This window comes from Eubalaena glacialis, chromosome 3, assembly GCF_028564815.1.
Source record: "Eubalaena glacialis isolate mEubGla1 chromosome 3, mEubGla1.1.hap2.+ XY, whole genome shotgun sequence".
In the NCBI taxonomy this organism is placed as follows: domain Eukaryota; kingdom Metazoa; phylum Chordata; class Mammalia; order Artiodactyla; family Balaenidae; genus Eubalaena; species Eubalaena glacialis.
The window spans coordinates 30,359,907-30,382,557 of NC_083718.1; the positions used below are offsets into that span (position 1 = coordinate 30,359,907).

Consider the following 22,651-nt stretch of genomic DNA (forward strand, 5'->3'; position numbering starts at 1 on the left):
TAATAGCTGAAAACTTCCCTAACCTGGGAAAGGAAACAGACGTAGAAGTCCAGGAATCACAGAGAGTCCCAAACAGGATCAACTCAAAGAGGAACACAACAAGACACATGGTTATTAAAATGGCAAAATTTAAAGATATGAGAGAATATTAAAAGCAACAAGGGAAAAGCAGCACATTACATACAAGGGAACTCCCATAAGGCTAACAGCTGACTTCTCAGCAAAAACTCTGCAGGTCAGAAAGGAATGATATGATATAAAATGATGAAAGGGAAAAACCTACAACCAAGAATACTTTACCTGACAAGGCTCTCGTTCAGATCTGATGGAGAGATCAAAAGTTTTACAGACAAGCAAAAGCTAAAAGAGCAGCAGTTTTAAAAGTAATGTTAAAGGGACTTCTCTAAGAGGAAAAAAAAAGGCCACAACTAGAAAAATGAAAATTATTATATTTGCAAATGATATGGCCAATAAGGGGTTAATATCCAAAATATATAAACAGTTCACACAACTCAACATCAAAAAAACCCCAAACATCCTGATCTAAAAATGGACAGAAGACCTGAATAGATGTTTTTCCAAAGAAGACATACAGATGGCCAACAGGCCAGGAAAAGATGCTCAACATCGCAAATTATCAGAGAAATGCAAATCAAAACCATAATGAGATATCACCTCACACCTGTCAGAATGGCTGTCATCAAAAAGGCCACAAATAACAAATGTTGGTGAGGATGTGGAAAAAAAGGAAACCCTTGTACACTGTCGGTTGGGGTGTAAATCGGTGCAGCCACTGTGGAAAACAGTGTGGAGTTTCCTCAAAAGACTAGAAATAGAACTACCGTATGATCCAGCAATTCTACTACTAGGTATATATCTGAAGAAAATGAAAACACTAATTCAAAAAGATACATGCACCTCAATATTCATAACAGCACTATTTACAATAGCCAAGATGTGGAAGCAGCCTAAGTGTCCATCAACAGACTAATGGATAAAGAAGATGTGGTATATATATGTAATGGAGTACTACTCAGTCATAAAAGTGAATGAAATTTTGCTATCTGCAACAACATGGATGGACCTGAAGGGTATTATGCTTAGTGAAATAAGTCAGACAAAGAAAGACAAATACTGTATGATATCACTTAATAGGTGGATATAACAAAACAGAAACAGACTCACAGATATAGAGAACAAACTAGTGGTTACCAGTGGAGAGTGGAAAATGGGGGAGGGGCAAGATAGGGATAGGGAATTAAGAGGTGCAAACTGCTCTGTATAAAATAAGCTATAAGGATATATTGTACACCACATGGAATATTTTATAATAACTATAAATGTAGTATAATCTATAAAAATATTGAATCACTGAAACTTCAATAATATTATAAATCAACTATACCTCAATTAAAAAAAGGAAAGACAAGACAACATATCAAATACTGTGGGATACAACAAAAGCAGTTCTGAGAGGAACGTACATGCTTAATATAACATATATATTACAAAATTAGAAAGATCTCAAATAACAAGCTAAATTTACACCTCAAGGAGCTAGAAAAAGAAGAACAAATTAAGCCTCAGGTTATCAGAAGGAAGGAAATGATAAAGATCAGAACAGAAATAAATGAAATAGAGACTAGAAAAATAATAAAAGGGATCAATGTAACTTAGAGCTGTTTATTCAAAAAGATAAAGAAAACTGACCAACCTTTAGCTAGACTAATAAAAAAAGAGAGAAGACTCAAATAAGTAAAATGTGAAATGAAAGATAAGACGTTACAACTGAAATTACAGAAATACATAGAATCTATGAGGCTACTATGAACAATTATATGCCAACAAACTACATAACCTAGAAGAAATGGATACATTTCTAGAAACACATAACCTATCAACTCTGAATCAGGAAGAAATAGAAAATCTGAACAGACCAATATTGAGTATAGAGATTGAATCAGTAATCAAAAACTCCAGAGCCAGACATCTCACTGGAGAATTCTTTCAAATGTTCAGAAAACAACACCAATTCTCCTCAAACTCTTCCAAAATATCCAAGAGGAGAGAACAGTTCCAAACTCATTCTACAAGGCCATCATTACTTTGAATCCAAAGCCAGATAAGGATGCCACAAGAAAAGAAAACTATACGTTAATATCCCTGATGAATATAGATGCAAAGATTTTCAACAAAAGATTAGCAAACCAAATTCAAGAACACATTAAAAAGATAATATACCATTACCAAGTGGGATTTATTCCTGGGATGCAAGGATAGTTCAAAATACACAAACCAATAAATGTTATTACACACATCATATCAATAAAATAAAAGATAAAAATCACATGATCATCTCAATAAGTGCAGAAAAAGCATTTGACAAAATACAACATCCTTTCATGATAAAAACTCTTAACAGACTGGATGTGGAAGGAACATACCTCAACAAAATAAAGGTCATATACGGCAGACCCACAGCTAACATTATATTTAATGGAGAGAAATTGAAAGTGTAAGATCAGGAACAAAGAATGATGCCTACTCTTACCATTCTTATCCAAAATAGTAATGGAAGTCCTAGCTAGAGCAAATTAGGCAAGACAAAGAAATGAAAGGCATTCAGATCAGAAAGGAAGAATTAAAGTTTCCATTATTTATTGATAATATGTTCTTAAATAGAGAAAATCCCAAAGAATCAGTCAAAAAATATTTGAATTAATAATTTCAGTAAAGTGGCAGGATACGAAATTATCATACAGAAATCAATTGCATTTCTTTACCCTAATGATGAAGTATCTTAAAAAGAAATAAAGAAACTCATCCCATTCACAATATCATCAAAAAACCCACAAACTATTTAGGAATAAATTTAACCAAGTAGGTGAAAGATATGTACAATGAAAACTACAAAACTTTTCTGAAAGATATCAAAGAAGACACAAACAAATGAAAAGACATCCACATTCATAGATTGGAAGAATTAATATTATTAAAATGGCCATACTATCAAAGCAATCTACAGATTCAGTGCAATCCCCATCAAAATAACAAATGCATTCTTCACTGCAATAGAAGAAACTATCTGAAAATTTGTGTGGAACCAAGAAAGACCCTGAATAGTCAAAGCAATCCTGAGAAAAAAAGAACAAAGCTGGAAATATCACATTTCCAGATTTCAAACTATACCACAAAGCCGTAGTAATAAAAACAGTATGGTGCTGGCACAAAAATGGACATGTCAACAAATGGAACAGAATAGAGAGCCAGAATTAAACCCCAGCATATACAGTCAACTAATACTCAACAAGGGAGCCAAGAATACCCAACAGAGAAAGGATAGTTTCTTCAACAAATAGTGCTGGGAAAACTGGAGAAACACATGCCAAAAGATGATATTGGGCTCTGTCTCACACCATCCACAAAAATTAACTTGAAATGGATCAAAGACTTAAACATAAGACGTGATACCGTAAAACTTCTAGAAGAAAAGGTAGGGAGGAAGCTCATTGATATTGGTCCCGGCAATAATTTTTCAGCATGATGCCAAAAGTACAAACAGTAAAAGAAGAAATCAACAAAAAGGGCTACATCAAACTCAAAAGCTTTTTCCCAGCAAAAGAAACAATTAACAAAATGAAAAGACAACCCACAGAATGGGAGAAAAATTTTTAAACCTCATATCAGATAAGGGGTTGATATCCAAAGTATATAAAGAACTCAGTCAACTCAATAACAACAATAACAAAAAAAAAATTGATTTTTAAAAATGGACAAAAGAACTAAATAGACATTTCTCCAAAGAGTATATCAAAATGGCCAACAGATACATGAAAAAATGCTCATCATCACTAATTATCAGGGAAATGCAAATCAAAACCACAATGAGATATCACCTCCCATTGTTATAATGACTCTTCTTGACGAAGACAAGAGATAACAGTTGCTAGGAAGGATGTGGTGAAAAGGGAACTTTTATACACTATTGGTGGGAATGTAAATTGGTCCAACCTGTATGGAAAACAATATGGAAGTTCCTCAAAAAACTTAAAAATAGATCTAGCATATGATCCAACAATTCCACTTCTGGGTATATACTCAAAGGAAATGAAAATGGGATCTTGATGAGATGTATAAACTCCCATGCTTATCACAGCATTATTCACAGTAGCCAAGATATGGAAACAACCCAAATGTTTATCAATGAATGGATTAAAAAGATGTAGTGCATTTACACAATGGAATATTATCCAGTCATGAGAAAGGAGAATATCCTGCCATTTGCAACAACATGGATGGACTTTGAGGACATTATGATAAGGAAAATAAGTCAGACAGAGAAAGACAAGTACTAAATGATATCACTTACAAGTGGGGTCTAAAAAAGTTAAACCTATAAAATAATGGTAAAATGGTAAAATGATGGTGCCCTGGGAACAGTGAGGTGGGGGGAAAGGTGGATGAGAGTGATGGTGTTTAAGGGTACAAACTTGTAACGAGTAGTAAATGAACCATAGAGACCTAATGCACAGTATAATGAATACAGACAATAATATTGTACTATAATGATGTAATGTGATAAATATCACTACATTGACAATCATATTACAATATATAAATTTATCAATATAACATGCTGTATACTTCAAACTTACACAGCATTATACATCAAATTGATTTGATTTTTAAAATGTAGGCTTATTAGTCTGTGGGGTATTAATATATTTCATTTATGTATTCATTCAACAAATATTTATTGGGCACTGTGCAAGAGTGATTAAAGTGTGCACAGTGTATAGTCCCAGGAACTTTATCCATTAGGGGCAGATGGACACGGAATAGATTTTCATAGCACAGTGGGGTGGATAGAACAATAGATATGTGTACAGAATAATATAGATACTTGGTGAAAGGGCTTCTATGGCAGTTTCAAGGTTTGAAGAAGCTTATTAGAGGAAATGCTACCCAAATTACATTTAAACATATGCATGAGTTAGAAAAAAGGGTGAGAAAGGGAGTTATCCAGGTAGAAAGGAGAGCTTGAGCAAAGTTTCAAATGGAAAAAAATAGTCTGGTCCATGCCAGGATCTATAACAAGTTCAGTGCAGGAACATAGAGCCCAAGATAAGATGGTGAGAGACCAAACTGGAGACAGGGCAAGGACGAGGAGCAAGAGGGCCTGACTACTGGGGAGTCTTGTGACCTTGAGGAGCCTCCACTGTGTTTTAATCAAAGGACGATTTGCTACAGTCCAAGAGATAAGGGACAGACCAGCAAAACATAGAACCATAGAAGCCAGTGGAATCTAGAGGAAAACATAGGAAGAACACTCTTTGACATAAATCACAGCAAGATCTTTTTTGACCCACCTCCCAGAGTAGTGGAAAAAAACCCAAAAATAAACAAATGGGACCTAATGAAACTTAAATGCTTTTGCACAGTAAAGGAAACTATAAACAAGATGAAAAGACAACCCTCAAAATGGGAGAAAATATTTGCAAACAAATCAACGGACAAAGGATTAATCTCCAAAATACATAAACAGCCCATGCAGCTCAATATTAAAAAAACAAACAACCCAATCCAAAAATGGGCAGAAGACCTAAATAGACATTTCTCCAAAGAAGACATACAGATGGCCAAGAAGCACATGAAGAGCTGCTCAACATCACTAATTATTAGAGAAATGCAAATCAAAACTACAATGAGGTATCACCTCACACCAGTTAGAATGGGCATCATCAGAAAATCTACAAACAACAAATGCTGGACAGGGTGTGGAGAAAAGGGAACACTCTTGCACTGTTGGTGGGAATGTAAATTGATACAGCCACTATGGAGAACAGTATGGAGGTTCCTTAAAAAAATAAAAATAGAATTACCATATGATCCAGCAATCCCACTACTGGGCATATACCCAGAGAAAACCATAATTCCAAAAGACACATGCACCCCAACATTCATTGCAGCACTATTTACAATAGCCAGGTCATGGAAGCAACCTAAACGCCCATTGACAGATGAATGGATAAAGAAGATGTGGTACATATATACAATGGGATATTACTCAGCCATAAAAAGGAACGAAATTGAGTCATTTGTTAAGACGTGGATGGATGTCATACAGAGTGAAGTAAGTCAGAAAGAGAAAAACAAATATCATATATTAATGCATGTATGTGGAACCTAGAAAAATGGTACAGATGAACCGGTTTGCAGGGCAGAAGTTGAGACACAGATGTAGAGAACAAACGTATGGACACCAAGGGGGGAAAACCATGGGGGGGTGGGGATGGTGGTGTGCTGAATTGGGCGATTTGGATTGACATGTATACACTGATGTGTATAAACTTGATGACTAATAAGAACCTGCAGTATAAAAAAACAAACAAACAAACAAAACAACTAATACTAAACTTTCTTTGGGTTATTTGTATGGAAATACGTTAATATAAATGTTTCAGACATTACATGAAATTTCTAAAAATCTTATATGTTCTGGTGTAATGTATGTCATAATTCTAGTTATTACTTTAAAATGTATATCTCAGAAATAACTAAATTTCCTTGTCAATTGCATTATTATGAACTTTCATCAAATCTTTAACCATGGTCATTTTAAAGTCTTTCGTCATTTACAGACAGTTCTGGGTGTACTCTGATGCTTTTGCAAAAATGTTCCTGTAAAAAGATTTCATCTTCAAGGAATTCATGGAAAAGACTCTGACAAGTACAGGTTTCTGGTAACTGACTATACTGCTGAACTGAATGAATAAGCATTTTCAGAACTCTAATGGAAAACTGATGAATTCATAAAAGTGCTAACAAAAGATCAAGATGAAAAAAAATTAATTACATGGGACTGAGTGAACTGATGAGGATGATTATAATTTTTGTGACTTTCTGTTTGAATAAAAAAAAAAAATCCCACAAGGACTCAGAGGCAAAAAATATACAAATCAATTTTCACTGCAAAGTAAAGGAGCTGTTACAGTGGAGGACTACTGGACTGAATGTCAATATTATGACATAGTATGAGTGTGTTTCGTGTTTGGTAATTGCAATCATTGTTGCTTTTGCTGTGGTCACCCATTTACAATGCTTGGTGTCAGTTTATTTATCTCTTGTAAAAATAAAATACAGTGTGTGTGTGTGAAAAAAAAAAGAAAGCAAAATGTGTACTAATTCACTTAGAGAGGAAGAACAAACTACATATAATGATTGGACTTGTTCAACAATAAAGAATGATATCTTGATATTTTATTTTCTTCACTTGATACCAGATAAACAATGTCTTTGCCAGCTCAAGATGGTATAATATTGATATTGAGGATCATATACTATTAAAAAAAAACCTTTTCATAAAGAAAAAAAAAGACAACTACAAACAATAAATGCTGGAGAAGGTGTGGAGAAAAGGAAACCCTCTTGCACTGTTGGTGGGAATGTAAATTGATACAGCCACTATGGAGAACAGTATGGAGGTTCCTTAAAAAAATAAAAATAGAATTACCATATGACCCAGCAATCCCACTACTGGGCATATACCCAGAGAAAACCATAATTCCAAAAGACACATGCACCCCAGTGTTCATTGCAGCACTGTTTACAATAGCCAGGTCATGGAAGCAACCTAAATGCCCATTGACAAACGAATGGATAAAGAAGATGTGGTACATATATACAATGGAATATTACTCAGCCATAAAAAGGAACGAAATTGGGTCATTTGTAGAGACATGGATGGACCTAGAGACTGTCATACAGAGTGAAGTAAGTCAGAAAGAGAAAAACAAATATTGTATATTAACACATATATGTGGAATCTAGAAAAATGGTACAGATGAACCGGTTTGCAGGGCAGAAATTGAGACACAGATGTAGAGAACAAACGTATGGACACCAAGGGGGGAAAGCGTGGTGGGGGGGTGGGATGAATTGGGAGATTGGGATTGACATGTATACACTAATATGTATAAAATAGATAACTAATAAGAACCTGCTGTATAAAAAAAAATAAAATTCAAAAAAATAAAAAATAAAAATGATTGCTAACAAAAGAAAAAGAAGCCAATGGAATCAATTTTAAAAAGAAAGTGCAAAAAATTAATCAACAGAAACCTCAATTAAATAGAGTTGGGAGACCAGAAGGAGAAGTTCTCACAGCCTGCTAGGATAGCAGAGCCTAACAGGAAAAAGACAGATTCCTCTTCTTTCCTGGCAAGGACTCAGCCAATGAAAGGCCATGACACTTTGTTTACCATAGCCTTCCCAACTTCCTTTTCCCCTCTGTAAAAGTGTTCTCCCTCCCTTGTCATGCATGTGTCTTGCCCATAATTGCAGATCCAGAATTGCAATTCTATGCTGATTCCAAATAAACCCATCTTTGCTGGAAAAGTATCTGGCAGTCTGTTTCAAGTCAACAAAAGGAAACATCAACATAGCCACATGTAGCCTGGTTTAACAGTAAAGTAAGAATTGAATGATGTCCATTAGATTTGGCAGTTAAGATAATCACTGCTGACTTTGAGAAAATTTGCAGAAGAATCGTGGGCTGGAGGCCGGGGTCAGTAGGCTGATAAGTGAATGGGGGGTGATGAAGTAGAGTCAGAGGTTCCAGATTCTACTATCAAGAAGTTTTGTTCAAAGAGGAAAGAGATTGTACACCAGCCACAGAACAATACAGAGTCAAAGGAGAGGTCTCTGAATGGGAGAGATTTATGTTTTTTTCTCAAATGAAGAAGCCAGAGAGGGAGAAGTTGAAGATATTTTCGGGAAGGAATGGCTAATCAAATGCAGTTGCAGGGGGCCAAGGGAACAGCTTGGGGAGAAGCGTGGGATGCCTTATCCTCTGAATTAGAGGGAAGGGGATAAGGATGTGTGTGGCTATCAGGGTAGAACTTTGAGGAGGACCATGACCAAGACCCCCAATTTTGTGAATGAAGGAAAAAACAAATTTCTCTAGAGTGGGGTAATATTTAGAATAATTACAAAAGGTACAAGCAGTAGAACTGACGCAACACAAGGATAGGGATTGGCAGATGGTATTGAGAGCCCTGAATGCATTTGTGTTTTCTCCAGTCTGCACAAGCTTGAGATGACTTTTTCCAGTTGTCCTCTGCTTTATAGCTATAGAAATACACCAAAGGTATTACAGCACTGATCTAGGATTTAGATTTTGCAAAGAGCTAAAGGAAGGGAGAGGGGCAACTGTCCTTCAGGTGATCGGAACTGATATTAGGCTTGTCAGGGAAAGGAGATCAGGAGGAGCTGATGGACCAGGAAAAAGTAGAGGGACCTTGGATCTGGGGCCCACACAGGTGAAAGAGCAGGTGCAAATAAGAGAGTAGAGGAACCTGAAGGACAGGAAGCTGGGGTCAGATATAAAGAGGAGACCTTTGGAGGTGCAATTATTATGAAACTTATATATTTTGAATAATATATCATTAGTCCAAATAATGAATTGGTCCAGAATCAGGGGAAGATTTGTATGAATAAACAAAAGGTCTACAAATTACAGGGCTACACAGAGATAGAGCAATTTGAGACTTGTCTTTAACATGGGAAAGTTTATTGTTTTTTGTTTTTGTTTTTTAACATGAGAACTAAGTTACAGTTCTGAAAGAAACATTGTGTTTTAGGGGGTGGGGGGCAGTGGCTGGCCCCACATCCTAAATCAAGTGGACAGCACAATCTGGTGGAAAATACACAGCAGGACTTTAAGAGAAGCTGTGGCCTTAGGGAAGAGTCCGGATTTAGTCAAAGTAAAAGGTTAAGAATTCAGGGAAAAGGCTAAGCCTATAGGGGAAACTGCCTGATGGAGGATTCTAGGGCCCCAGAGTAGTGGGGGTCTTGGTAAGGAGAGACAAAGACAGTTTGGAAATAAGAGTGTGGGAAAGCTAGGATAATGAGAGCAAAATCTCATTGGGGGTGACACTTACCAAAGAAGAGAGGTTTGAGAAGCATTTGGGGACAAAGGGGTGCTCAAGGATCCTAACTGGAATTCTGTTGGAAAGTTGATTCTCCTTGCACATATGAACTGAGACCCAGGTAGAGTTGGAGGTGTAGTGAGGGTGACATGTGGTGGTGGTCAGTCTGTCTGTGCCCTCTGCCCACACAGCCTGAGGCCCTGGTGGTAGGAGACCTCATTTTAGGTTGGACAGGACCAGTAAAGCACCATTTCTCAATGTCTTAACTCAGGAGGTTGGCATTTTTTCAACATATCCTACCAGGTTATTTATATTACAGAAAAAAGTAATGATCAAGTTTATATCAACGTTCTCTATAGTCTAGAAAATTTTTTTCCCCAAACTAACTAATTTTCTTTATTTTATCTGTATGGATACTATTTCTACAGGACTTACTGGCCAGACTTGGATGGGAAAATTAGAGAAGCGTTAGTTTTGCGAAGCATTAAAGTTCGACTCCTTATCAGCTTCTGGAAGGAAACTGACCCCCTCACATTTAACTTTATTTCCTCTCTTAAAGCTATTTGCACTGAAATAGCCAACTGCAGTTTGAAAGTTGTAAGTATTATATTGACTGAGTTATTAAGTTAAAAGTTTATTTCCTTCATACATCTGTGAAAGCTGTAAGCGCACACATACACATGAACTTCCAGTCAGAACCAGGACAACAATCTTTGATAGTGAAATATACTTCAAAAGGTAGGTTAACTAATTTTTCAAAACAACCGTATCCCCCAAAAAAGGAGACTAGAATCCAAGTTTCCTGGTGCCAGCCTAACCCTCTTTATATACACTTTCAGTTGCATCCTCTCCATTTTGTTCAAACTTCCTCCTTCACCTACTCTTCTTATTTGTGAGACTGTGACCAACAGAGCATTGGAACATGCAGCAGCACAGACTCCCCCAGCCCTAAAGCACCCCCAGCCTGGGTTTCTGTACTTGTTACAGGTCCCTTGGGCTGCACCCTAATCCGTGTCTGCATACGTTGAGGGAGGCAAGGTTGAGGATTCGTACTACCCTAAACGTGCTAACTCTCTAGCTGGCCTTTGAATCTCCTCTGGTCCTCACATGGAGCATCCTCTTCCTCCCCTCAGGGCCCTTGTACATGCGCTTTCCTCTCCTACGATAGTCTCCTCCATGCATTACCTGACTAATGCCCACTAATCCTTTAGGTCTCAGCTTCCCCCAACCTCCGCTGCAATCGTTCAACGAATGTACACTGAGACTTGACTCTGCTCCATGCCAGGCCCTCTTCTAGGTGATAAAGTTGTGCTCCATGAAGCATTCAGGGACCCAGGATGACAGGGGCTCCACTGTCAACTTTGACACATGGCTTCCAAGATGGGCTTGAGCCTCAATATCCCAAGGCCAATCAGAAGAAGAGAGAGTGGAGGAGTGCACAAGAGGCAATTGTGAGTTAGGCCTAGAGGCGGTGAATGTCCCTGTAGCCTTCATTCTCTGGAGGACAGTCCCTCCATGCTCAGCAAGGCCCCAGATGTCAAAGCATCAGAATATAGAAAATAAAAAGAAGTGTTTAATACAAGCAGAGGCAGAGAGGAGAATACCTGGGGCCTATGGCACATGATGCATTTGCTCCTATCTCTTCTCTCAACTTCCCCTCAGAACAATTCAGTGGTCTCCACCCATCCACTGTTTCCTGACCCCACAGCACACCTGCTACTAAGGCACTGTCAGTTGAAATCTGTGTCATGAAATATTAAGGGCTCTCATTTAAGACTTACAAGAAATTACAAGGAAAGTAGAATCCATCATTTTAACCTCTACAGTATTTACGCAGCTTCATTTTTTCAAACACTCATGGTCACATTACTCGAATAAACCAAACATTAATAGTTCACTGTTGGACATTTTATAAAACAGAGACTCCAATCTTCATTTAAGCCAGGCCATGCATTTCTAAGCATCAAGATAAGCCTTGAGGAGAAGGAAGCTTATGGCCCTGACATCTAGACCACAGATGGATGAAAAGCTTTTCCAAGAAGAGTGGGAGTTGGAATCTTGCATATAGCATGTCTTCAGGAGCCTGGGAGCACTGATAAAGCAGATAGCCTGGTAATCTCTGTCCTTAGAGGAGTAGACACCTTCCCCCTGGCTTTGTGGGTTTGTATCCATGAGGAGGCTCTTGGAAAGAGACTGCACTCACCAAGTTTTCCTAGTTAACTGAGGTTTTTTTAAAATAAATTAACAAGTCACTTTTGAAATATCTTTACTGTCACCTGCAGTACGTTAGGCGTCGTCTAATAGTATGTCAGTGAATACAATATGATTTCTGCTGTTGTCTTAGTCTCCCAGAAAAAGCTCTTTTCCCTCTTTAGTGTCATCTTCAACTTTCTAGAGGAAATGGGTTCTCAGTAAAGCCTCAAGCTGTGATGCCATCGCTGACTTAAATTAGGATGTATAATTTATTCTTTTTCAAATTTGTCTTGATTCTGCAATAATATCTTCCTCAAAAGGAAATAGCAAGTGTGTAGACAGGTATGGTGATAGAATGTCCAAGCGAGATGACTGCTGGCTGTTATCAGTATTCATGTGACCTCACAAGTATAAAACCACGACTTAAGAGCATTCACAGGTTATTAAGTCCACTTGAAGAGTCCACAAAGACTATATGTGAACCCATCAAACTTGACACAGATTTTGCAGAAGATAGGAACTGAGGAAATAAGGTGATCCAGTCTGCATTGCCTATAATCATGGTAATATGGCAATGGGAGAACATTCCTCTGGGATGTACAATAGACAGTTCTTAGGTGGTAGATTTTGGTCTGTGTACCATTGATCTCAAGGGTTCTACAAAAAAAAAAAAAAAATCAGAATAGAATTTTCAGGGGTGGAAGAGACCTTAGTGATCACTTGGTTTATCACTCCTTTCTCAACCTGGAGGAGAGGGAAAAACCAACTCTCATTTTTTCCCCAAACCAAATTTGAACACTTACAGTTTTAAAACTGTAAATGATATCTCCATTTCTAGGTATCATCCTATTTTTCTCACTGCCTCTTCTTTCCTTCAATCACACATGATTCTACAGATGTAAGACATTCTGGAAATATTCCATGCAGTTTTGAAAATGTTCCACGTTTTTCAATGTGGAGGAGACCTGAGGTCTTCACCTTTGATGGTGTCTTCCTGTGAACTCAGTCACAGTTTAAGCCTCATCTGAGCACTTGCCAATTTCAGATTCCTGAAGCCACTCCTGATGTCACCTACCTCTCTTAGCTCCCCCATCCCCATTCCAGGTGAGCTGGAATGCTGCTTTTTGGATCACATTAAAGTTGAAATTCAGGATTTATGGTTTGAAGTTGTGATTTTTTTGAGTTGCTTATTAAAAGAGCTTGTAGACCTAGGTGTTTAGATGGAAACTATTTGTTCTTTTGGCAAAATCTTTTTTTGACCTTTGCAAATCCCCAATTAATTCAGCTAGTCGTTGACATGGGCCTGCTGCTTCTTATAATATATGCCACATGTGAGAATTCAGTTCATTGCCATGATTGACAGAAAGCACCCTGAGGCATACTTAAAATGCCAGTGCACTCTGATGAATAAGACAATAAGAATTAGACAACTTCTGGCCCTTTCCCTGTTAAAAGAACGAATTTTATGTTCATTTTATAGTTTAACACTGTTAATTATAGACCTAGGTGAGCATGATAATTTTCTCTCTTGTTGCCTATATGGATTTGAGAACAAAAATAGCTTCATCTATATGAAGTAACAAGATTGTGGTTTTAATAACTCAATATGAGGTCTATTGTTGATACTTGAATAAGAAACCCTTCTGTGTTTGAACAAAACCAAAAATGTCCTCTATATTCACCTGCTTTGTTTATTTATTTATTTATTGTCTTACAGAAATTTTTTGATCTGGAAAGAGAGAATGCTTGTGTTACAAAAGAACAAAAGAATCACACCTTCCCTAGATTAAATCGCAACAAGTACATGGTGACGGATGGCGCAGCTTATATTGGTAGGTGTCAGGGCTGTAAGGCTCCTTAGGGGATCATGCAGGTTAGTGGTGATCTAGCTGTACTCTTCTGTACCCCATGGTGAGGAAGCCCCTGCCAGTGAGTGGGGGATCTTGAGGTCAGGAAACAGGAGGGTGAGGGCAAAGAACTCTTCAACCGAGCATCTCATCTGTGGCTTGGTTCATATGCTAGGAGACCATATGTGATGTCTTTTCGTAAATGTTTTGCAGAAATTCCATGGTCCATTTGTCTCATTTTATAGGTGAGGAGTTGGATGGCTCATGAAAGGCCAGTGCTGGCACTGAAATGAACCCAGTGCTCATTTCCTACCCACTGTACCACAGCCAGCCTGTCATGAGTAATGGGGAGGCAGACATCGTTGAAATTTGATGCCCAAACAAACACTACCTGTGCAATAATCCTACCCCTGCCATTTTTAAAATATCTAACTTTGGACAATTTACTTAAGCTCTTTAAAACCCTCAGTTCTCTCATCTGTAAAATGGAGTTAATAATAGTTTCTACTTCATAGGGTGAAGTTTAATTGGGATAATATGTACAAAGCACCTTGCACAATTAAAGCTCCTAACACATAGATAATACTAGATTCATGTTAGCTATTATTATTAAGGCAATAAAGCTCCAGATACAGAAACAATAGGTATTGGTATATTTTTTACTAACGGATTAAATCTATTCTACTTTCCCATGGTGTGCATGAGTCCAGAGTAACCCCTTTACTGGTACTGTCACAGGCAGAGTGGAAGTTATTATCTATAAAATGAAAGTGCATAGATCACAAAACAGCAGGATGGTTATTACACTGTGCAAATGAAGTAGCAATCTCAAAGCAGAAAAGAAAAATGTGTCTGGGATGAAGGAATATGGAATCTGCATTATTTTTTCCAAATTCAGTGAGTAAAATATATGCCGTTTTAACTTTGTAAAGCACCTTATCTTATTTGATTCTCTTAGCAACATTGTCAATAGGGAAGGCAGCTTTAATCACCTGCAATTTAGAAGTAAGGAAATTGGGCCATAAGATATGAAATGAATTAAACACTTACTACCTCCTCTCTCAGTGTGGAGATGTTCTGTCTTTTCCCATTTCGAATAGTTGTGTGTCTTATTAGTAGAATAATAAGAATAATAGAATAAGGTATTGAAATTTTTAAAAATGTGTATCATTCCAGTTCTAGAATATGACAATATTATTTTATTCATGTTGTCCCTCTCAGTGACCCAAGAGGTGATCATTTAGATTTTCTCATGTTCATCAATGCATGGAGAATAGAATGAAATGAGCTTCTTTTTAAACAAGTGGCAAAAGCAAACTCAAAGTTGTTTAGTCAAAAATGGAAACTTTTGCTTCAATATTGGGAAACATAGCGATGGATTTAGTTTTGGGCACAGTGGGATTTAAGGACTCAAATCTGAATATTTTACCTGCAGGGTTTACTTAAAATAAGTTGTTATGTGCACATTCAGCAGTGACATGTGCTTATATCCAAATGTTCTTTATAATGAAATAAGTAAGTGTATTGGAGTCAGACAAACCTTTTTTTGATTTCAAGCACTGAAACTTACAAGCTGGAAGATGGTAAAGTCACACAATCTCTCTGAGCCTCTGAGGAGCCTCTGTTTCCTTATCTTTAAAATGGGGATAACAGCACCCATCCTTTGGTGGTGGTATGAGGATTAAATGAGATAATATATGAGAAGCTCCCAACACTGTCACTGATCTCTCTGCCAGATTCCTACTAAATAATGATTCCTGACTCTCTCCCTTCTTCTTTCCCTGTAATACATTTTTTTAAATAGACTTTTTTTTTAAAAGCAGTTTTAGGTTCACAGCAAAACTGCAGAAAGCACAGGGATTTCCTATATACCCCCCAACCCCACATGTGCACAGCCTCCCGCATTACCAACATCCTTCACCAGAGTGGAACATTTGTCACAATTGATGAACTTACATTGACACATGATTATCACCCTATGTCCATTGTTTACATTAGGGTTCTCTCTTTGTGTTGTACATTCTGTGGATTTGGGCAAATGTATAAAGACATGTATCTGCTATTGTAGTATCACATAGAGTAGTTTCACTGCCCTAAAAATCCTCTGTGCTCCACCTATTTATCCCTCCCCCTACCCTGGCAACCACTGATTTCTTTTTTAACTAACTCCGCAGTGTTGTCTTTTTCAATATATGGTTGGAATTATATAGTGTGTAGACTTTTACGATTGGCTTCTTTCACTTAGTAATATGCATTTAAGGTTCTTCCATGTCTTTTCATGGCTTGATAACTCATTTCTTTTTAGTGCTTATTAATATTCCATTATCTGGAATATTATTTATCAATTCACACTTTATCCATTCACCTATTGAAGGGCATCTTGGTTGCTCCAAGTTTTGACAATTATGAATAAAGCTGCTATAAACATCCATGTGCATATTTTTGTGTAGACATAAGTTTTCAACTCCACTGGGTAAATACCATGGAGCATGATTACTGAATCATATGGTAAGAGTAAGTTTAGTTTTGTGAGAGACTGCAAAATTGTCTGCCAAAGTGGACGTACCATTTTGCATTCCCACCCACAATGAGTGAGAGTTCCTGTTGCTCCACATTCTCACCAACATTTGGTGTTGTCAGTGTTCTGAATTTTGGCCATTCTAATAGCTGTGTATGACACACATCTCATTGTTTCAGTTTTCATTTCCCTTTGACATATGATGTGGAGCATCTTTTCGTATGTGTATTTGCCATCTATCTTCTTAGGTGAGGTGTCTATTAAGGCCTTTGGCCCATTTTTTAAACAGATTTTTAATTTTCTTACTGTTCATTTTTAAGAGTTCTTTGTATATTGTGGATAACAGTCTTTTATCAGATATGTCTTTTGCAAATATTTTCTCCCAGCCTGTGGTTTATCTTTGCATTCTCTTTCATTCTCTTTCACAGAGCAGAAATTTTTAATTTTAATGAAGTCCAACTTATCAATTATTTCTTTCATGGATCATGCCTTTGGTGTTGTATCTAAAAAGTTATCACCAAAACCAAGGTCAGCCAGGTTTTCTCCTATGTTATCTTCTAGGAGTTTTGTAGTTGTGCATTTTACATTTAGGTATGATCACGTTTTGAGTTACATTTTGTGAAGGGTGTAAGGTCTGTGTCTAGATTCTTTTTCTTTTCTTTTTTTTTTGCATGTAGATGCCTAGTTCTTCTAGCATTGTGTGTTGAAAAGACTGTCTTTGCTCCATTGTATTGCCTTTGCTCCTTTGTCATGATCAGTTGACTATATTTATGTGGGTCTATTTCTGGGTTCTTTATTATAATACATTTTTAAATGAGCACATTTTACACATAGCGTTTTAGCAAAACATTAGTTCCCTAGAGTGAAGCATAGGTCTAATATAAAAATTCTTAAAGAACATAAAGAGGGAAAACTCATTGATAATTTAAATAATTATCAGTATATTCTGGAAATCTCTTAAGAAGTCACTCAGATACCTGCTGAGAATGCTGAATAAAGAAAAATCCACACTAGACCTTGCATGGAAATATAGTTCCATTAAGTGTTCACAAGACTTATAGAAGAATCCCCAGACAGTATCATCTCTCTAATTTTGATTTGAGTACATTTGAGTCAAGCTTGGCAAAGTTGTCTGAAAGGTGGTTTGGTTATTTATATATTATATCCAGTGAGTTCATCTACACCCTCACAGGGTGTTCCTGAGGGTAGCACTACAGCTCTCCTGGCATCTGGGGCCTAAATGTGCATTCTAGAAGCTGAAATGGCAGTCTCAAAAAGAGCTGGGTAAAACTGCTTCCCAACTGAAAAATGACTGAAGCATATACATGATTTTGAGGTTTAGCCCAGCCATCAGGAAATAAAGGTAGGAAAACAATCACACTGGTGTAGGAATGCCCTGTAGTCCTGTGAAAGATGCCTAGGGCTATGATTCCTGAGAACAGACTAATTAAAACCTTTGAGAATCAATAAAGTTGGAGGATCTTGGCTCCATCCATTGTATCAAAGGAAAAAAGCTGAATTTCACAGAATGAGACTTCATAATCTTGTCACTTCTCTCCCATCATCATTCCCTCTCTCCGTGCTTCCCCCAAAGGATATGTGTTTCCTTCAGAGAGTGAGGTCTGCAAATGAATGGAGCAGAGATCTCCGTGCGGCCTGATGCTCCAGCCCTGGGGGCTGATGAAGTCTAGGGTGAAGAGCACAATTAGTACAAAACGAGTACACCTTTAAGTGTGGGCTGCGGAGTCAGACCTGGCTTTGAACCTCAACTGTGGGATTTTTTCACTTCCACCTTGGACAAATTACTTAACCTTTCTGTGCCTTAATTTCCTCATCAATACAGTGAAGTTAATATTGTCACCTCATAGGATTGCAGTGAATATTGAATGAGATAATGTTATGATATCTCATAAAAAATTACTGCCCTTGGTCTAATGCCTTGCACTTAATCATAAGATGAGATTTTAGTGTCTTATCAAGAAGTCCTTGAAAAGTGTGCTGTCTTCTGTTTATGGAATGAATAGAAGGTGCCTCCTACCAGCAGTTTCCAGAATAACTCTCAACCTGCAGTAGCTAGAAATCCTCTGTTTAGAGGTTCAAGATGGTGTTCACCTGGCACTGAGAATTTGTACAAAGCCGCAGCCTCTGAGCATGGCCACATGTCTGAGAGCACATGGTCAGGAACACAGCAACAGCAAAAGGAGTCTCTGTGCAGAGACTCTAACACAGTATTACAAACCATTTAGCAAGCAGTTTGCTAATTTATAGCAATAAAATTCAGTCAAAATTATGTCTATCATGAAGTCATTGACAGCATCATTGTAGTGTTTGTGTGGGTTGGGGTGAGATATAAAGAGAGAGAAAGGAGTTCCTTCTCTATGCTGATAATATTTGACTTTTAGAGGAATAAACTTAAGGAGTAAAATGAGGGACAAAGGAACCACCTTCCAATATTCCAGGCAGTGCCAGATGGAAAAGGGAGTTGATATGTGCAGGGGGCTCCAGAGAGTAGAGAAGGGCCGAAGAATGAGACCTATAAAGGAACAGATATTAGCTTTCTCTACAGATGTCCCTTCTCCCAGCAGCTTCTCCCACAGGTGACTGCAGGGCCTTGGGTCAAGAATGCCCAGGGACCATGATCTCAGCATCTTTCAGCAAATATTCCTGCAGGGTGCCTGAGGAGCCACTGAGGGAATGGAAAGTCAAGCTCTATACTTAAAAGCCTTCAGTTCCCTTATGGAACCAGCTCTGAACCAAAGAGGATGATGGTAATTTATTAGATAATTTTGTCAGTCTTGACATGGGTAAATTTTTATTAGTGAGAATGAGTCTTCATTTATAGTATTGAAGATAGTTCATGGAATCTAGCAGACCTGGGTTGACCGTTGATTAACCATGTGAAGCTGGGCAAATTTATTCACCTCTTTGAGCCTCAGAGTCCTCTTCTGTCAAGTGAGCATAAATCCTACCAACCATATGAGATAACGTATACAAATAGAAAGCATAGTACTTTGCTCATAGTAGGCACTTACTAACTGATAGTTCCTCTGCCCTTTACATTCCTTATGTCCCGACCTCATTCCTGACTCTTCCCCTTCACGCTCTAAGATCCTCATCAGATCTTTTGTGCATAAATATGTTATCTTCCCATATCTAAGTGGAATTAGTTTCCTAATTGATAAGTTTCTGTGCCTTTCTTATTATTCAGTAAATGCTCTCTTCCTGACACATCTAGTCAGAGTTAGAAATTGTTTTCTCCTGCCCTCATGGCATAGTATACATACAGCTCTTGTACTATCTCATATGCCTTGTATTATACTTTCTGTGTTTTCCTCCTGGACTCCTGGAAGGCAGAGACTGTGATTTTAAGTTTTATATCATTGCCCCTAATATAGTACCTGGTAGACATTGTACACTCAGTAAATATGCGTAAATGAAGACAAAGAAAAGCAAAGAAATAAATGGTGCTATACCTCCTGAGAGTACCTTTGCTCTCCTACTGGAACTCTCTCCCCATTGGATACCAAAGACAAGAGATTCATCTGGGAGTTTTGGGTAGTCCAGTCCTTTTATCTACTCCCACTTTGAAAATGGACTACATGCAAGTCGCATAGACATGATTATCCCCTTCTGGGGTGGATCCCAGCCTTACTACCTATTATGGGCCCCCCAAAATTAGTATGTTGAAGTCCTAACCCCAGTACCTCAGAATATGACCTTATTTGGAGACAGGGTCTTTACAGAGGAAATCAAGTTAAGGTGAGGTCATTAGGGTGGTTTCTCATCCAATTTGGTTGCTGTCCTTATAAAGATGGGAAATTTGGACATAGAGATGTGTGTAGAGGGGAGATGATGTGAAGAGACACAAGGAGGAGATGGCCATCTATAAGCCAAGGAGAGAGGCCTGGCACAGATCCTGCTTTCACAGCCCTCAGAAGGAACCAACCTGCCAACATCTTGATCTTAGACTTTTAGCCTCCAGAACTGTGAGACAATACATTTCTGTTGTTTAAGCTCCCAGTCTGTTGTGCTTTGTGATGGCAGACCTAGCAAACTAATATACCACCTATACCAGCAGTCACTCTGGGGAGGTGCCCTGATTCCTAGGCTGAGAAGCCTGATCCTGGAACTGGGAACGACTTACCACCCAAGCAAGGAGTGTTTAGTTAAAAACTGGTTCTCCTTCTCTGGCTTCAGCTTTTTCTTTGATGTGAAAGCTTCTGAACATTATAATTAGAATCCCTCATTTGTACGTATGGATTAGATGTTGTCTCTTTGAGAAGGTAGTAATTGTTCACAGGATTTTTAAGTGTATTCCTGTATATTTTAAATGTTGCTGTATTTAGTGTGCCTTGTGAATGTCAATAAGAAATAACATTTACCAAAAAAGAACATCAGATTTCCTGTTTTGAGTTTCAAGTTGAGCAAAGCTGAAGAAAATGCCAAAATAATATGCAAATATTAATATGCCATATGTAAGCCTTCTTGGATTTTTTTCTATGAGCTGTCAACACAATTCAGTCTCCCTGTCACTATTCCCGGGTATTTTTTTTTAATAGAATCTGCTCTATATTTCTTTAAATGGAGAATATTCCCCGGTGGATCTTAACTCTTTACCATCATTTCCTTTGTCTTTTGCAGGAAATTTTGACTGGGTAGGGAATGATTTTACCCAGAATGCTGGCACAGGCCTTGTTATCAACCAAGCAGATGTGAGAAACAACACAAGCATCATTAAGCAACTTAAGGATGTATTTGAAAGGGACTGGTACTCGCCCTACTCCAGAACCTTGCAGCCCACCAAGCAGCCGAACTGCTCAAGCCTCTTCAAACTCAGACCCTCCTCAAATAAAACTGTCACCTACAACGCAAGTGGAAAGGACCCCTAGAGTGTATAGTCTGAATGAACAAACTTACAGGACACCTTATATTTCACATTTATACAAAAAAGACTTGAGGAGAGAAAAATAATTTAATATGTCTTTTTTAGGGAAAAAGCACACAAAAAATATTCTCTGAATGACATGTAATATCTAACAATATCTTAGCTGCGTGTACACTAAATTTAAGACTTTTGTATTTGTTACTTCTGACAGGGAATGTCATTTTGGCTTGGAAGTTAGTTTTTACGTTTGCATACAAATTTTAAGACTTTGATGCCTCTTCCTTTCTAGTTTTAGAACTTTTTCTGCTGACCACCTGGTCAGTTCTTAAGAAGCTTAGCATGTGGTAAGCTCTTTTATACCATTCTGAGAACTGCTGACTTAAAGAGGAGAGTGAGGATTTTGCCCTAGAGAAGAGACTGATCAAACCAAATATTTGTCCTTGAAAACCATTTCCAAGACCTATATAGTCATGTAAGCATGAACAGCTTACATCTCATGCCCATCTTCAACACACTTGAAAAATACCCTTTCTGCCTCCTTCTGCATTTTTTCCAATACCATAGCTTTTATTTTCTATCACTTTCTCTTCTCACAAAATATTATATAGCACCCCTATATTCACCTAAACATTAGTTCCAAGTGCGATTGTATCTTTTATATGTATGAATTGTTCAGAATGGATGCAAAATGTTAAGAGCAGTCTTTAATTTTCACCTTTCAACTGCATTTTCCCTACCAAATTGATATTTTAAAACCACAGCCAACAATGTGTATCCTTTCTCTCAAACTCAGAAAAGTTATGTAGCCACCTGCTAATATCCAGCAAGCTATTAAGTCTGCATTATAAGAATAAAGTAGTTTTTCACATTTTTGTTTAGTTTATGGTGTTTATAAGTGGATTTTAATTTCTTTAGAATCCTTATGCAGTTAAGAGTATGCCAGCAAGCATTTATAGAGCTATTTAATATACCTTCTGCTATTTAATATACCAAATGCTTTTCAGAGAAATGCAATTTAAATACTGTGCTTAACATATTTTACTAAGAAACAAAAATATTGGATTATTGTTCTATGATGTCCTTGTGTGTTGTTGTTTTATATCTATACAATATATAACCCTATATTAATGGAGACTTGCTACACTAGAGAGAGGCGTGGCCTCTTCAGAGCCCAGAGCAGGTGCCCTTCAGGACGTCTAGTCTTAATGTTGCTCCTGACTCTCCCTGGCCTGGGAACAGAGTCCTGTACTTCTTGGCCTCAGGTTTCTACTGGTAATGT

At 37.6% G+C, this 22,651-nt stretch overlaps 1 protein-coding gene across 1 annotated transcript in view; it reads left to right on the forward strand.

The window, feature by feature from the left end:
- Positions 1–21,470, forward strand: part of PLD5 (phospholipase D family member 5) — a 480,756-nt gene extending 459,286 nt beyond the window's left edge. The window contains exons 8-10 of the mRNA XM_061185407.1: positions 10,358–10,526; positions 13,840–13,954; positions 21,129–21,470. Coding sequence (XP_061041390.1) covers positions 10,358–10,526; positions 13,840–13,954; positions 21,129–21,376 — 532 coding nt within the window. The 3' untranslated portion in view covers positions 21,377–21,470. The remainder of the gene's footprint in view (positions 1–10,357; positions 10,527–13,839; positions 13,955–21,128) is intronic.
- The last annotated feature ends 1,181 nt before the right edge of the window (positions 21,471–22,651 follow it).